The 18,742-nt window shown below is 44.3% G+C and overlaps 1 protein-coding gene across 2 annotated transcripts; it reads left to right on the top strand.

The window, feature by feature from the left end:
* The first annotated feature begins 359 nt into the window (after positions 1–359).
* On the top strand, positions 360–17,825 carry kl (klotho). 2 transcript variants are annotated; one of them, XM_010867497.3, is made up of 15 exons: positions 360–1,283; positions 1,744–1,986; positions 2,528–2,715; positions 3,113–3,192; positions 5,451–5,613; positions 5,814–5,919; positions 6,779–6,928; positions 7,130–7,236; positions 8,531–8,659; positions 9,260–9,455; positions 9,677–9,864; positions 10,267–10,377; positions 11,452–11,566; positions 11,985–12,111; positions 17,585–17,825. In XM_010867497.3, exons 1-15 carry the CDS (start codon positions 555–557, stop codon positions 17,605–17,607), a joined length of 2,655 nt encoding a protein of 884 aa, XP_010865799.2. In that variant the 5' UTR covers positions 360–554; the 3' UTR covers positions 17,608–17,825. The 2 variants fall into 2 exon arrangements, with proteins under 2 accessions (XP_010865799.2, XP_010865798.2); XM_010867496.4 differs by lacking the exon at positions 17,585–17,825 and adding an exon at positions 15,012–16,719.
* Positions 17,826–18,742: the final 917 nt, after the last annotated feature.

The raw sequence follows: 18,742 nt of genomic DNA, 5'->3' as shown, positions 1-18,742 counted from the left end.
TATATCTGGTGTCTATGAAGAATGTGACAAATAATATTGTATTTATTAGATATAATTTTGTGTTTCTCTATTGAATTGCTGGCTGCCTGTGCTTGTCAACGTAATGCATTGTAGAGGACAGGGTGCCTGCCATTTGGGACATGGACGTATTCATATTGCCCCCCTCTCATGCTGCATAAACAGTGTCATCTGTCTCTAGTTGTTTAATGCCCTGCCTGGAAAGTGATTGTTCATAATGAGCCCATAATACCGAACAGCCCGGTAGACCGTCCGTTACGCGTCGATCGCTTTGGCTAATCATTGATAGATCTGCTGCAAACGGGGCCATGGGGGTGAGGTGCTTAAGCTGTACCGGGTTCAGCTGTGGTGTATGTAACGGCTGTTTGTGTTTCAGAGAACACAACAAGACAAGGTGTCTAACCCAACCACGTCTATTGTGTTGGTTCTATAGATTACTGGACACTGATTTGTAGGCCTAGGTTACGTTGTGTTATTAAGTACATAACGGGCTCTATAATTTAAATGCCCGTACTCAAACTTACGCAGTCGGCGCAATGCAACTCTTTGGATTTCCGCAGCGTTTTCTGGTAATGTATTGTGTGTGGAAAAGCGTGGTTGCGGGTCCGGACGCAGGTTTGAAGACATGGGAGAGGTTCAGTAAACTGGACTATCCCGGCGACAAAGCGTTCCTCTACGACATATTTCCCCGTAACTTCATGTGGGCTGTTGGAACGGCCGCTTACCAGGTGGAGGGCGCCTTTCAAAAGGATGGGAAGGGATTGTCGGTTTGGGACACGTTTACGCGCGGCGGAAACAGGATAGCCACGGGAGACGTTGGCAGCGACAGCTATCACAACATCCAAGCCGACATACGCGCGCTCAAACAGCTCGGGGTCAGCCATTACCGTTTTTCGCTCTCGTGGTCAAGGATATTTCCTAACGGCAGCCGCGGGAGCTACAACGAGATTGGTACCAACTATTACCGGACGCTGATTCGAAAACTGAAGGAAATCAACGTGCAACCGGTGGTCACGATCTATCACTGGGACCTACCGGATCATCTACAGAAAAAATTCGGTGGGTGGGGCAACCCGGCACTCATAGAGCTTTTCCGTGATTACGCCGATTTCTGTTTCCAAACTTTCGGTAATGACGTTAAGTATTGGATTACCATTGACAACCCGTTTGTGGTCGCGTGGAACGGGTACGGTACTGGGAAGGTAGCTCCCGGGATAAAGAATGACACGGACCTTCCCTTCAAAGTGGGACACAACCTCCTCAAGGTGAGAGCGTGGTACAAAAATCCCTCCATGAGTTCCAAATGGCCAACTGTGTCTCTAAGGAAGTACACTTGTAGGGAACGGGTCCCATTTTGTGCCCAAACACGGGCTGCACTTTGAGCAAGTCTTAAGACCTTGGTCAAGACAGCGGTATAGCAACTCATCATTAGGCTAGAGGAGCACAGTTGACATTTGTCATTTCGGTTGTTGGTGTTGCTTTGGACGTTTCTAAAGGCATTTTTATTCCACATAAATGTGATGTCACTGTCAAATTAATCTAATCACAGGTAAGCAGAATAATGTAATAACCTTCCCTACCCATCTGTCCATCCTCTCCTCCCTCCCCGTCTGTCCATCCTCTCCTCCCTCCCCGTCTGTCCATCCTCTCCTCCCTCCCCGTCTGTCCATCCTCTCCTCCCTCCCCGTCTGTCCATCCTCTCCTCCCTCCCCGTCTGTCCGGCAGGCTCATGCGGTCGCCTGGCACCTGTACGACCGCCGCTACCGGCCCCGGCAGAAGGGGAAGGTATCCATGGCGCTGGCCTCCCATTGGATAAAGCCCAGCCGGACGCGGCGAGAGAGCCTGCGGGCATGCCAGTGGTCTCTGGACTTTGTGCTGGGATGGTTCGCACGGCCTCTCTTCACCGACGGAGACTACCCCCCCTCCATGAAGCACCGCCTGTCCCACCGCCTGCCCTCCTTCACACGGGTATGTAGGACACAGAACTGTGGTTGTTTCCGGGGGGGGGGGGCTTCAACACGGAGTCAGTTCAACACACCTCCTGCTGCCCTCCAGGAACACCCGGCGCGTAGGGACAAGGCCCCGGTCGACCTCCTGCTGCCCTCCAGGAGCACCCGGCCCGTAGGGTCAAGGCCCCGGTCGACCTCCTGCTGCCCTCCAGGAACACCACGGTCGCACGGCTCATCAAACCCATTGTGTTCTAGAGTCAGGAGGCGTGCTCTCGCACCTCCTACGATTCTGCTGTGAAGAAAGACGCGGGGACCAATCTGACCAATGACATTATGCGAACTTCAAGCGAAAAGGAAGCTAGAAAATAAATATTCGCCAAATACCCGCCCCCCCCCCCAAAAAAAAAACCAAACCAAATGTACTGAATCCAAGCACTAATGGTGACCCGGCACTGGCAGAATACATGAAGCTTTATGCTGCAACCCAATAACCCCATTAACGTATTTAATCTCTTCTCGTTTCTTCCCGCTGTCCCCTCCCCTCCGTCTCCCCCCTCCAGGCAGAGAGGGAAGAGATTCGGGGGACGGCGGACTTCTTTGCTCTGTCCCACGGTCCTTCCCTGAGCTACCAGCTGATGGATGACAGTCTGAAGTTTGGCCAGGTTGAGGTTCTGGACCTCAGGATGCTTCTGTATTGGATCAGGGAGGAGTACGACAACCCGCCCATCTACATAGTGGAGAGTGGCTGGTGGGTCTGCATTGCTGGGGTTTGGTGGAGCTCTGTTGGTTGAACATGGCGCTTGCAATGCCAGAGGTTGTGGGTTTGATTCCCATGTGGGACCAGGTGGGAAGTGTATGCACTCAGTACTGTATGTTACCCTGGGTAAGGGTGTCGGATAAATTATACTGTTTTTTCACAAAGGGAAGTGCTGTGGAGGTTTCTTCAGGTTTTGTGTGTTGGGTTGTGGTATTTTGGGTATTGGATTTTGTTTTATACATTGGGTTGTGGTGTTTTGGATTGTGTTTTGTGTTGATTTTGTAGTATTTTGTGTTGTGTGTGTGTGTGTGTGTTTTCTTTGTGTGGTGAGGGATGTCATGTTGTCCGTTGTGTAATTATAGTGTAATCAATGTTTCATCAATCCCAGGTTTGTCCAGGGAGAGATAAAAACAGAGGACTCTAAGAACATGTACTATCTCAAGAGGTTCATTATGGAGACGCTGAAATGTGAGTAGCACTTACACTCAGGCATTCCTGGATCACACACACACACACCTGGAACCCAAAAAGGATCTACTTCAGAACCTAAACATTTATATGTACAGTAAGGGATTATTTTTTTTTTTATCCCCTGCTGATTTTGTACGTTTGCCCACTGACAAAGAAATGATCAGTCTATAATTTTAATGGTAGGTTTATTTGAACAGTGAGAGACAATAAGGGGAGTGCTCCTAATCTCAGCTTGTTAACAACAAAAAAACGTGTGTCAAAAATTTTATTAATTGATTTGCATTGTAATGAGTGAAATAAGTATTGGACCCCTATGCAAAACATGACTTAGTACTTGGTGGCCTACCATTAAACCTACCATTAAACCTACCACTAAACCTACCACTAAACCTACCATTAACCCTACCATTAACCCTACCATTAAACCTACCACTAAACCTACCATTAAACCTACCATTAACCCTACCATTAAACCTACCATTAACCCTACCATTAAACCTATCATTAATCCTACCATTAAACCTACCATTAACCCTACCATTAAACCTACCATTAACCCTACCATTAAACCTACCATTAACCCTACCATTAACCCTATCATTAATCCTACCATTAAACCTACCACTAAACCTACCATTAAATTTATAGACTAAATATTTCTTGGCAAATGTACAAAATAAGCAATTTTCCAGGGCCCAGGCCTGGGGGGGGTATTTGGCAGGCACAAATAAAATTACGTATTTGTCAATTTTGACTGGATAGTAATCAAGATCTCTATTGAGAATGTAACCAGATATTAAATAGAATAATTGAATTGAAGTGATTTGTGGTTTATTCTATACAGCATTGTGATTCAATTTATTTCTGTATAAATGGTTTGGCTGTTGGTAGAACAATCAGAGTGATTGGTTAACACCATCACCAATGCAACTTTGTTTATAAACTCTTCAATGTTAACCAACATAGTCTTGTCTACCTACAGAAGCTATATGTAACTAAAACATTGCCAGCATTAAACCAAAATCAGGAGCACAGGAAAGTTAGGACACATCTAAAAGAGAACTTGAAAATATGCATAGCAGTAAAACAGTGGCCATTGGCAACATTTCTTTAAAAAAATGTGAGTAGATATAATGCCAGCAGAGAAAGAGAGAAGGTTTTATCGATGAGACCGTGTGGATGGTGACCAGCCGAGAGAAGATACCTTTTCATAAGATAATATTTGATGTAGTCATCGACAGCATCATTTGCCAACTGAAAATGCACTTTGTCAATAGAGGAAATATGAGATGATTTTTCCTTAATTTTGAAATTTACGGACATGCAGTGCAGTGACATCAGACTACAAGAGCAATATGAGGTAGGAGCATACAAATATCAATAAGGATAAAGAGTATCGTGTGCCTTGAACATGGCTTTACATGCCGACAGATGGAAGCTGTTCGCATACAGACATGGCTTGTTTAATCTTGGCTGATTGTTACTGAGCAGGTAATGAATTGAAAAGATGTGACATGATAAATTACTTTAAACAATTAAAACATTAAACAATAAAACCTTCATGACCTGTTTTTTGGACAGTAATATCATCATAATTATACTTTTTTTCCTGTGGTGTGGGTCCTAAATGTTCAATTCTGTCCAGGGCCCTTGGGAATCCTGTTGTCGATCTATTGTATATATACAGACAAGTGAAAATATTTAAGGAAAAACCAACCTAGTTTTTCAGTAAGGGGTTGGCCACCAGGAGCCGCTAGTACAGCTCCAATGCACCTTGGCATGGATTCTATGAGGCTCTGGAACTCTATTAGAGGGATGGAACACCATTCTTCCAATACATATTCCCTCATTTGGTTCTGATGCTGGTGACTGAGAGCTCTGTCTAGCACGATGAATTGGGTTGACATCCGGTGACTGAGAAGGTCATTGCATGATTCACAGAACGTTCATACTCATCCAACCATTCAGAGACACCTCCTGCCCAGTCGATGGGGACATTGCCCCCCTGGAAGAGACACAATAATGAAGCCTCTTTCTATGTCTTTTAGATTTTTTCCTGTTGCTCTCTTGATCCTAAATCGAGGTCAACTGGGCTTGCTCAGCTTTTTTTTTACATTCCAGAGAGCATGATAGGATGCTAATTGCTTAATTTTATTATGCAGTACCCCTGTATGGAAGCATCTGCATTCGTTATGTTCCGCCACTATTTTTCAGGTGTCTGTGAGTATAGCATATATCTAGCTTTGTCTCCATAGCGATCAAGTATGATGGAGTGAATGTGATTGGCTACACCCACTGGTCTCTGCTGGACGGCTTTGAGTGGCACAGAGAGTACGACATCCGCAGAGGATTGTACTACGTGGACTTCAACACACACAACCTGAAGAGGAGGCCCAAGACCTCCGCCAACTTCTACAAGTCAGTTTCAACAGTCTGATTGACTCATTGTTTGATTGGTTGGTTTGGTTGATTGAATATTTTCTTCTGCAAATGCTCTTCAATGTTGGTTGGAATTTCTGTTTTAAAATGTTACATTCTAAGGAAGCGGATGACGTTATGGATGATGAGGATGGTGGTGGTGGTAAGGAGAATGATGAAGATCATGATGTTGGTTACAGGACTCTGATCCAGAAGAACGGTTTCCCACAGCTGCCAGAGAACCGACCAGCTCAAGGGGTTTTCCCCTGTGACTTCGTCTGGGGTGTGTCTGCCAACTCCATACAGGTGTGTACCTGTGTGTGTGTGTGTGTGTGTGTGTATGTGGGTGTACCTGTGTGTGTCTTTGTCCGCGTGCGTGCGTGCAACCATTATATTATTTCTCATAAAACACTTCAACTAAAACGTCCACTAAATAACAAAAATATTTTAACAAATATTAACTGAGGTATTACAGTTCCACCTGCTGGTTTGATAATGTGTAGCTCAGGGCTTCCAGGAAACATTTCCATTCAGCTGTAAGCAGTATTAACACTGATTTAACCCGCACTGGTGAACATGAGAAGACTGCTCTTAAAAAGATATTCTGACTGACAGCACAATGCACACGTCAACACCAGGACTGACTCAACCCCCGTCTTCTCAACACTGTCCGTGGTAGTATCCTGCTTTTATTTGAACTCTGTACACGCGTTCCATGAGTGGCTCTAGGAGGGGGATTTGAACCGGCGAACTTGTGGTTAAAGTCCAGGCCGGACCGCATTACTGCAGTGAGTCAGCAGAGCAGTGGCCTTAATAATAAACCCTGCAGAGGAAGACTCAAGGATGTGCTGCCTCTCCGAGACAAACAACACCAGTCTTTATCAGCCCCATTGGCCTCCAGTGTGTTTATACATCTTTAAATGTGTGTGTTTGTGTGTCTCTGTGTTTGTATCTGTGCAAATATGTTTATACATTCTTATGTATGTGTGTTAAATATTTATGAGATCTGTTTTTCAGACTTTCGCTCCCTGATTTGACAGGAAAGTGGAGAGAGATATGTTTTTGCTGAAAGACTCGAAACCAAGCTGCAGCCGTACCCCAAAGGCAGTGGCTGAGACCACTCGTCCACCCCAGGAAGTGTGTTGACTGTCTTGTGTGTGTTTAGGTGGAGACCACGCCCACCCAGCAGGTGGACCCCAGCGTGTACGTGTGGAACATCTCAGGTAACGGAGAACTCAGGAGGCTGGAGGGCCATCCGGCCCCGCCCCTCCGCCGGACGTCTCGCTGTGCTGACTACGCCTCCATCCGCCAGCAGGTGGAGCAAATTCCCCCAAATGGACCCCTGTTGTTGTGTCCCAAATTTCCCCCTGTTGCTGTATTCCAAATGGCTCCCTGTTCCCTACATATAGTGCTCTTGATCTGCAACGTTTCGTTTGTAACAATAAGGATCAATGTGGAAGTCAAGTGGATGTAGTTTCCCTGAACCCTGTCTCTCCCTCTCTCTGGCCGTCTCCAGGTGGAGGAGATCCGTCTGGTGGGAGTCAGTCACTTCCACTTCTCTCTGAACTGGTCGTCCCTGGTGCCCAGTGGGAACGTGAGCCAGACCAACACCACCCTACTGGGGTACCGTCACACTGTAGTATCTCTGTTTGTCCATTGTCTTGATATTTCTGTACATTAGGGGAATCCATGAGTCTGAAATCATTTAACACTGTAATTCACTGACTCGGATAATGGACTTATATGTGTCCTGTTCTGTAGCTAAACTACTGAGGTTAGCATGGAATAAGCCGTTAGAGCAGAGGTTCCCAAACTAAGGGTCGCGACACCATGTGGGGTCACCTGATATGTAAATGGGGTAGGGGGAGAATGTTTTAAAATGGACTCTCATGGCCTCAAATAAAAAAATAACGATTATATAATTTTTCTATACATGGTTGGGGTCGCAATCATTTTTTTATATCGAAATGGGTTTGTCGGCCAAAGTCCATGGACTGGACTATCATAATGTTGACAGTAAAACATGGACTGGACTTTCATACTGTTGACCACATGACAGTAAAACATGGACTGGACCTTCATAATGTTGACCACATGACAGTAAAACATGGACTGGACTATCATAATGTTGACCACATGACAGTAAAACATGGACTGGACCTTCATAATGTTGACCACATAACAGTAAGACTTGGACTGTCATAATGTTGAGCATGTGACAGTAAAACATGGACTGGACTATCATACTGTTGACCACAGGACAGTAAAACATGGACTGGACTATCATACTGTTGACCACAGGACAGTAAAACATGGACTGGACTATCATACTGTTGACCACAGGACAGTAAAACATGGACTGGACTATCATACTGTTGACCACAGGACAGTAAAACATGGACTGGACTGTCATACTGTTGACCACAGGACAGTAAAACATGGACTGGACTGTCATACTGTTGACCACAGGACAGTAAAACATGGACTGGACTGTCATACTGTTGACCACAGGACAGTAAAACATGGACTGGACTATCATACTGTTGACCACAGGACAGTAAAACATGGACTGGACTTTCATACTGTTGACCACAGGACAGTAAAACATGGACTGGACTTTCATACTGTTGACCACAGGACAGTAAAACATGGACTGGACTTTCATACTGTTGACCACAGGACAGTAAAACATGGACTGGACTTTCATACTGTTGACCACAGGACAGTAAAACATGGACTGGACTTTCATACTGTTGACCACAGGACAGTAAAACATGGACTGGACTTTCATACTGTTGACCACAGGACAGTAAAACATGAACTAGACTATACTAATGTTGACCACATGACAGTAAAACATGGACTGGAGTTCTGAGTATAAGTACAATGAGAACGTGGACTGTTGACTGTGTTCCAGATATTACCGCTGCTTCACCAGTCAGCTGCAGCAGGCTAACATCACATCCATGGTCACCTTGTGGCATCACACCCGCCAACGCTCCAGCCTGCCAGCCCCCATGGAAGCAGCCGGAGGGTGGCTCCACAGGTTGGCAACGCACACACATACACACTCACACACACACACCAACACATACATACTCACACACACCAACACATACATACTCACACACACCAACACATACATACACACACACATTTTAGGAATCTTTGCCTTTCTGGACATCAAACAATTCCTAAACCCACATTCCCTAATAGTTCATTATAATCTTAGCCTCTAAACATAATCCCCATTTTGTAAACCTAACCCTTGATTTGGAAATAGCTTTTTGTCTTGTGGGAACCAGCCAGAGATCCCCATGTGGTCATGTGGTTGGTCCCCAATAGTTTTTCTCAGCGAACAGGTCAGGCTTTTTCAAACTAGGCTAGCTTATCCTAGCTTATCCACTAGCTTGTGCTTGGCTCCGCCCACCTCTGCTTCACTATTCTAACACTGAAACATCTTGTAAGATATCTTGGTTAAATTATAACATCTGTGGTTGCCACTAGTCCAAACTAGGAGAAATCCTTATTGGTGCTAGGTAGAAGCTACGCAGAAGGTTATCCATGTCACCCTCTGTGTTGGGTTCTTCATTGACTCTTTTGCACATGGTTCCACCTAGAACCCTGTTGTATTATTGTTTGACAGCGACACGGTGCTGGCGTTTGTGGATTATGCCAGGCTGTGCTACAGAGAGCTAGGAGCCCATGTGAAGATGTGGGTCACCTTGAACGAGCCCAACGATGACCACGTGTCCTTCGCAGAGGGCCACCAGCTGCTTCGGGCACACGCCCTGGCATGGAGAGCCTACGACCAGGAGTTCAGACACACACAGGGGGGCCAGGTCAGAGGAGGACACTAACACACACGTACACATAGAGACACTCTGGGGGGCCTGGTCAGAGGGTGGACACTAACCCACACACAGACAGAGAGATGCACACATACACACACACAGATAAACACAGGGAGATGTACACACACATACACAAAGAGACAAACAGGGAGAAACACACACAGACGTTAGTCTCCAGCGTATCAACCTCCTTGCTTTCTGACTACCAGGTTTCCTTGGTTCTGCATATGGACTGGGTGGAACCAGCGTTCTCCTTCAGCCGCAAGGACGTGGAACCGGCCAACAGGGTTCTAGACTGCCGTGTTGGCTGGTTCTCAGAACCCATCTTTGGCAGCGGAGACTACCCCCCTCGCATGAGGAACTGGTTCCACCAATTAACTTCCGTGGACCTGTTCAGGTGAGCGTGAGGCCAGTTCAGACTTGTGATGATGAAAAATCTGAATAAACAGAGCGTCATGGAGCAGGGCATTACAGGGCAGGGAATTATGTCCCAGCAGAGGTCTGCGCATAATGGTTATGCAAAGCTAGATGTGCACCAGAGGACATGCCTCAATTATCAACTGTCCCAAACCTGCAGTATTTGCAATAAGCCAAAGCCCCAAAATTCTTAATTGAAAATCTTGAGAATTAGGAGACGAGAAACAGGGTTTTAAATGTAATGACATAATACCCAAAATCAAATACTAATTATAGGCAAATAAATTGTTTTAATCAAATTCTGTTGCAAAAACACATACTGATACTGATCTGTGACAATATTCAGTTTAAAAAAAGATAGTGTTGTATGTTGTTCCCACAGCTTCCATCTGCCCCTGTTCAGTGATGAGGACAGACAGCTAGTCAGGGGGACCTATGACTTCTTTGCCCTCAGTCACTTCAGCACTCAGCTAGTGACCCCCACCATTGAAGAGTAAGAACCACACTATTACAACTTTTACTATTACCACCGCTATTACTACTACTACCACTGCTGCTACCACTGCAATTACTGGTACTACCACTGCTATTACTACTACTACCACTGCTATTACTGGTACTACCACTGCTATTACTGGTACTACCACTGCTATTACTACTACTACCACTGCTATTACTGCTACTACCACTGCAATTACTGGTACTACCACTGCTATTACTACTACTACCACTGCTATTACTACTACTACCACTGCTATTACTGCCACTACCACTGCTATTACTGCTACTACCACTGCTATTACTGCTACTATCACTACATTTACTGCTACTACCACTGCTATTACTGCTACTACCGCTACAACCAATTCTGATATCACTACTGCTGACGGGGGTCCTGTATAGCATACTTGGTAAGAGTATAGCCATATGGCCGGGTGGTCGGTTTGATTCCCACAGGGTCCAGCCAGACAATGGTTGGCCTCACTACTGTAGTCACTCCGGATATGGTCTAACTTAAGCTCCCTATAAATGCAGAGTCTAGTGGAATGGATGGGTTAGGTCTAGTGGAATGGATGGATTACGTCTTCTATTATGGATGGGATAGGTTTACTGGTATTGATGGGTTAAGTCTACTGGTATGGATGGGATAAGTCTACTGGTATGGATGGGATAAGTCTACTGGTATGGATGTGATAAGTCTACCGGTATGGATGGGTTAAGTCTACCGGTATGGATGGGATAAGTCTACCGGTATGAATGGGTTAAGTCTACCGGTATGGATGGGTTAAGTCTACCGGTATGGATGTGATAAGTCTACCGGGTATGGATGGGTTAAGTCTACCGGTATGGATGGGTTAAGTCTACCGGTATGGATGGGTTAAGTCTACCGGTATGGATGAGTTAAGTCTACCGGTATGGATGGGATAAGTCTACCGGTATGGATGGGATAAGTCTACCGGTATGGATGGGATAAGTCTACCGGTATGGATGGGATAAGTTTTCTGGTATGGATGGATTAAATCTTCTGGTATGCATGGGTTAAGCTGTCTTGTGACTATCCTGACAGAAACAAATTGGCATCCACGTTGGGGGTTCAGTACATGGGAGACATCACCTGGATCATGTCGCCTCGACCCAACGCCCCGGTGGTGCCCTGGGGGCTCAGGAAGGCCCTCAACTGGGTGAGATGGACGTCAAGCACCCCAAGAGACCTGAGTGGGAGAGGGGACTTCAGAGGGTGACACAGAGAGGAAAAAACAGAGAGGGGGTTGGGGGGGGGGGCACAAGGGGGTGAGTGACAGACACTGGTGGACGTAGACAAAAGAAATATAGGCAAGGCAAGGCAAGGCAATTTTATTTATATAGCACATTTCATACACAATGGTCATTCAAAGTGCTTTACATAAATATCCATATAGACAGACTACAGACTGTTTGAGTGACTGATTAAATGACTTACAGTCTGTCTGTCTGAATGGTGGATAGAGAGATAAGAAAAGACAGATTGATAGACATTGACAGAACAAATAGAGACAGAATGGACTCATTGACTCACTGATTGACTGACTTATTGATATGTTTCCCATTCTGCTGGCCCAGGTGGAGGAGCACTACAAGGGCGTGGCCATCTATGTGGTGGCCAATGGGGTTCAAGAAGACCCAGCCCGATTCAGTGATAGTCTGAGAGTTTACTACCTGTACAACTACATCAACGAAGCCCTCAAAGGTTAGTCTGGGCTGACAGCAGAGCAAAGTTACAAACACACACACACACACTTGCATAAAACAAACACTGATACACACATGCTCATACACAAGTCTCCGGCTTCTGAATTAGGGTTCTGTATTGGAGCAGAGAATGGAATATTACACATGGAATGGTTAAACAGGTTGATGAGGAGCTCAGAGCATGTATTTATCTCTGGGGGAGCTGATTTAAATCTGGTGATGGGGGAGCACTACCGGTCTGCAACTTCAAAACCAGGTGTCACTCATCTCCAGGTAGAGTTTTCATATTGATTTTACAATGGACCACGCTAGGCTAGGTACCCTAAATTGTTGCTTAATGTTTGTTGGCCTTTTACTTCTATTTCTGGACATCGAGTTGAGTTTAATTATTAGACAGCTCACTGACCCCAGAGGGGCCTAACAGATGAGTAAACAGATATACACTCTCTCTCTCACACACACACACCCAGAGCTTTTCTGTTAATAACTGTCCATCAGCTTCTATTCCAGTAGATGCCAGTGGAGTCTCAGAGAAAATAGAGGAAAGAAATTGCATTGAACATTCAGAATATTCTTGCCAGTGGTATCCATACAGAAAGACTTTTAGCATACAGGGGCTTGGTCATGAAATTAGAATATCATCAAAAAGTTGATTTATTTCAGTAATTCCATTCAAAAAGTGAAACTTGTATGATTTATACATTCACTCCACACAGATTGATATATTTCAAGTGTTTATTTATTTTAATTTTGATGATTATAACTGACAACTAATGATAACCCCAAATTCAGTATCTCAGAAAATTTGAATATTATGAAAAGGTTCAATATTGAAGACACCTGGTGCCATACTCTAATCAGCTAATTAACCGAAAACATGGTCTCTCAGTCTAGTTCTGTAGGCAACACAATCATGGGGAAGACTGCTGACTTGACAGCTGTCCAAAAGACGACCATTGACACCTTGCACAAGGAGGGCAAGACACAAAAGGTCATAGTTAAAGAGACTGGCTGTTCACAGAGCTCTGTGTCCAAGCACATTAATAGAGAGGCGAAGGGAAGGAAAAGATGTGGTAGAAAAAAGTGTACAAGCAATAGGGATAACCGCACCCTGGAGAGGATTGTGAAACAAAACCCATACAAAAATGTAGGGGAAGATTCACAAAGAGTGGACTGCAGCTGGAGTCAGTGCTTCAAGAACCACCCCGCACAGACGTATGCCAGACATGGGTTTCAGCTGTCGCATTCCTTGTGTCAAGCCACTCCTGAACAAGACACAGCGTCAGAAGCGTCTCGCCTGGGCTAAAGACAAAAAGGACTGGACTGCTGCTGAGTTATGTTCTCTGATGAAAGTACATTTTGCATTTCCTTTGGAAATGAAGGTCCCAGAGTCTGGAGGAAGAGAGGAGAGGCACAGAATCCACGTTGCTTTAAGCCCAGTGTAAAGTTTCCACAGTCAGTGATGGTTTGGGGTGCCATGTCATCTGCTGGTGTTGGTCCACTGTGTTTTCTGAGGTCCAAGGTCAACGCAGCCGTCTACCAGGAAGTTTTAGAGCACTCAGCACCGCTGACCAACTTTATGGAGATTTAATTTCATTTTCCAACAGGACTTGGCACCTGCACACAGTGCCAAAGCTACCAGTACCTGGTTTAAGGACCATGGTATCCCTGTTCTTATTTGGCCAGCAAACTCGCCTGACCTTAACCCTATAGAAAATCTATGGGGTATTGTGACGAGGAAGATGTGATACGCCAGGCCCAACAATGCAGAAGAGCTGAAGGCCACTATCAGAGCAACCTGGGCTCTCATAACACCTGAGCAGTGCCACAGACTGATCGATTCCATGCCACACCGCATTGCTGCAGTAATTCAGGCAAAAGGAGCCCCAACTAAGTATTGAGTGCTGTACATGCTCATACTTTTCATGTTCATACTTTTCAGTTGGCCAACATTTCTAAAAATCATTTTTTTGTATTGGTCTTAAGTAATATTCAAATTTTCTGAGATATTGAATTTGGGGTTTTCATTAGTTGTCAGTTATAATCATCAAAATGAAAAGAAATAAACACGTAAAATATATCAGTCTGTGTGGAATTAATGTATAAATTATACAAGTTTCACTTTTTGAATGGAATTACTGAAATAAATCAACTTTTTGATGATATTCAAATGTTATGACCAGCACCTGTATAAACTAGTGCTCAACATTTGAAATAATGAATCACGAATTAGGCAGAATTTTATAATCTGTACAGATTTGTCCCTAAATATACAATGTTGTTTCAAAAGCAGTGCATTATGTTAAAGATGTAGTGAGTTTTATTGTAAACTATGAATAGTGCTTGACTATAATTAAGTGCAGAACTTGGTCCACTAGACCACCACAACTGGCACCGTCTATTTGTAACCCATGTAAATCTAAATAAAAGGTTGCTAGTCTATGATCCAATAATTCTACCATCTTCTACCATTGTGATTTTGATCAAGGCACCAAATACAATAACTGCTATGTTAGGCTACAATATAAAACCCATATCAGCCCTCTTGTATGGAGAGCTGCTGGGTGTGCAGGCGTTTCATCCATCCCTGAATCCATCCTATATTTTTCGAGGTCTTGTCCCGTAGCTGAGGCGTAATGCGCTGTTAACCCAGAGTAAACATGATTCACGACATGAATGTTGAAAAAAGTACCTGTTATGCGCTCCAGACAGTTCCAACACAAGTAAGCCCCAAAAACGTTACCTGTACATTGTTCCAAAAACAGTAAGTATGGGTACCGTGATCCAGACAGCTCCAGGTCAAGTCAAGCATCAACTAGCACATGGATGATTCTGAGGCAGCCATAATATGAACATAATTAACCTCCTCCTCCCCCCTCCATCCCGCCCCCCTGCCAGCCTACACCCTAGACGGGGTGAATCTGAAGGGCTACTTCGCCTACTCCCTGAACGACCAGAGAGACCCGGGGTTCGGACTGTACAGTCTCATCCAGGACGACGCCATCGCCAAGGCCTCTCTGTCCCAGTACCGGAACATCATCCGGCACAACGGCTTCCCCCTCCAGGGGAGCGCAGCCCCAGCCCAGCAGTGCCCCAGCCAACCCAAGCCCTGTCCGGGATGTCTGGTCCTGTCTAAGAGGCCTGTGATGGGGTTCCTGTTTCTGGTGGGCTCTGCGGTCCTGGTCGCCCTGGGGATCATTGTATACTACACTGCTAAGAGACACAAGTAGATGGAGGCAGAGGACTGTGTTTCCTGCATCTGGGATGGACAGGTTTGATGCAGACGGGGGACACAAAAACATCCCAATAATCGTGAGAGGATTCTGGCTTCTGGACTATGTAGCCACAACTCTTCACCCTCCCTTCTTGAGGACATGATGCCATTGGGCACAGAGAAGATGTTGCAGTTAAACAATTTTTGGAATTCTACCTATTTTGCTATGGCGAAGAAATCTTTGTAGTTTTTAATTGTATGATATCAAAGCAACTGTGACAAACTAAATCAAAGGAGGTACCGTGATTACTAGATTTTTTGTTAAAAGGTTGCTAAAGCTAAACTAATTCCCGCACATTTGTATTTGCTAACATAGACTGAATGAGTTAACTGCTTTTGCACAATCACATTTATAAATTGTAGACTGTATTTTACTAAGTAGGTTTGGCATGACCTTTTTAATATAAAGTTTAATTTCTCTACACAGAACCTAAGGGTGCCTATTTCACATTCCTACCATATATATTGGATTACGTCTTACCATAACCCTGGTTTAATGACCACAACCCCAAGGTCTCTGGTTTAAAGACCACAACACCAAGGTCTCTGGTCTTAAGACCACAACACCAAGGTCTCTGGTTTAAAGACCACAACCCCAAGGTCTCTGGTTTAAAGACCACAACACCAAGGTCTCTGGTCTAAAGACCACAACACCAAGGTCTCTGTTTTAAAGACCACAACCCCAAGGTCTCTGGTTTAAAGACCACAACCCCAAGGTCTCTGGTTTAAAGACCACAACCCCAAGGTCTCTGGTTTAAAGACCACAAAACCAAGGTCTCTGGTTTAAAGACCACAACCCCAAGGTCTCTGGTTTAAAGACCACAACCCTAAGGTCTCTGGTTTAATTACCACAACCCCTTGGTCTCTGGTTAAAAGACCACAACCCCTTGGTCTCTGGTTTAATGACCACAACCCCTTGGTCTCTGGTTTAATGACCACAACCTCTAGGACTCTGGTTTAAAGTGACAACCACAACCCATTGGTCTCTGGTTAAAAGACCTCAACCCCAAGGTCTCTGGTTTAATGACCACAACCCCAAGGACTCTGGTTATTATTAATAGTAGCCACCTGGATGTCAGTAATACAGTCCACTCAGTAGAAATAGACACATTATTTTTATTCTTCATTGAGCTGTTGAAACCTTATTAGAATCTGTCAAGTCTGAAAAAAGCAATTCCAATTTCTCAAATTTCAGATGAGAATTGAATAAATCTTTATTCATGAAGATTAAATACATTTTGTTTTTTCTATGGCCCCTGTAAAAGATAATAAAAAAATATACATGCTATTATATGTAATAATGTCTATACTGATTAGAATGTTCTGTTTATTACATAAAAACACAATGAAATCAAACATACAAGGAAAATAAAACATAGACCCACACGTAATGGCAAGAAAGACTAGAATGATGTTAGAGGGTGAAATGCATGTCTTACCTGTCCTGATTACCTGAAATGTGTTTCTATTGGACGTATACTGAAAAAAATCTAATACATTTGCTTGATCACAATGGATATGCAATGTAATGGATATGCAAAACCTTTTGAATAATTTTGTAATTTATCTGAAAATAATTGTTGGGCAAAAACAAATTGTGAAGCAAAATGAACCGTTTCAGTAATGTGATCTGGTCCCCACCATTCACCAGAAAGAGACAATCAAAAGGAGCCGGTCCTTCACCCACAATCCATGATGTGGGCTGGGGAGACAGAATGCTGTGGCTGCGCTGGCTGGCCCTCCCGGAGGAGGGAGCGCAACACCCCGCACCACTTAAAGCACCCTAGGACTTGACAGAATGGGTATGGGGTCGTGGGTGGCAGTATGGACGACAGAGACAGGACTACCGTTCACAGGACTATTTAATTAACGTAACGGTAATTCAGGAAAAAGGGGCTGGACGGAACCAAAGCAAAGAACATAAAAGTAAACCCAAACCCTCTAACCCTGCCTTACCTGCCAAACAGAGATCTTACCTAACTAGCACCTCTTGCGCCGGTGCTCTAACCAAACTACAGGGGGTGGTCTGCCCAGGTTTTACCTAGTGGTTTTAGACAGAGTAAAGCTACGGGAGGTGTATGCCCCAGGGCCTCTTGCACAATGGCTTTCCCCTTCCCCCTGGAAACAAATGAAAAATATTTGCCACATCACACAATGTACTTAATCATTAATCACAAATGTTCTTTCTACCTCACAGACCGAAAGCAACAGCAGGTGTGAATCTCATGAGATACCAGAACTGTGGCTTATATGCAGGCTAACCCAGCTGCAACCACTGACGAGTGGGCCTAGGGGCTCTCCAATCAGCCTGAAACCCGAACAATCAGCTGCAACCAGCGATCAGGAAGCCAATTAGCCTGCAACCACCACATAGAACAACAAGGCTCAAAAACACATATGAACACAGAGCAAAAGAAAGCACTGGGGACGTAACACATATGTAATGTTACATTACAATGTGCTACCAAAACCTATAATAAATTACAAATCTTACGAATGCCATTACAATGTATAATATGTTAAGAATGCTGTTAAAATGTATAATATGATACGAATGCCAGACAAACATATCTTTTGAACTATACGAAAATGTAGCATTCGTTACTGAGTTTGCACATAACAAACAAGCCGTGTTTTGAAATGGCAACATTCAGATCTGAAGGCAGGCACCCTATCCATTACACAGGGTATATGGATTTCAAGGAACGAGTAATGCGTTACCATGGTCGCTTCAATATGTAATAAATGCATTTGAACATAACATTTAGGTTAATGTTAGGTGTCACAGCATTGAGGTTAAGGTTAGGGTTAAGGTTAGATATCACAGCACTGGGGTGGGGGTTAGGGTTAAGGTTAAATATCACAGCACTGGGGTGGGGGTTAGGGTTAAGGTTAGATATCACAGCACTGGGGTTAAGGTTAGGGTTAAGGTTAGATATCACAGCACTGGGGTTAAGGTTAGATATCACAGCACTGGGGTTAAGGTTAGGATTAAGGTTAGATATCACAGCACTGGGGTTAAGGTTTGGGTTAAGGTTAGATGTCACAGCACTGGGGTTAAGGTTAGATGTCACAGCACTGGGGTTAAGGTTAGGGTTAAGGTTAGATATCACAGCACTGGGGTTAAGGTTTGGGGTAAGGTTAGAAAACTCAAAAGGTTAGGTTAAAGTTTGGTTAGGTATCACAGCACTATGGTTCAGGTTAGGGTTGGGAATAGTTCCCTTACAATTTATTTGGTTTAAACAATGAGATAAACCTTTCAAGTGTGTACACTGTGAGGATGCTCGGGTCCATGCAGTATTCTTCCTCTGGTTAAGTATATTCAGGTAAGTATGGTAGGTTTAAACATGAATTA

The sequence above is a fragment of the Esox lucius genome, chromosome 7 (genome assembly GCF_011004845.1).
Source record: "Esox lucius isolate fEsoLuc1 chromosome 7, fEsoLuc1.pri, whole genome shotgun sequence".
NCBI classification, from domain to species: Eukaryota; Metazoa; Chordata; class Actinopteri; order Esociformes; family Esocidae; genus Esox; species Esox lucius.
This window is presented reverse-complemented; position numbering and strand designations above follow the sequence as displayed.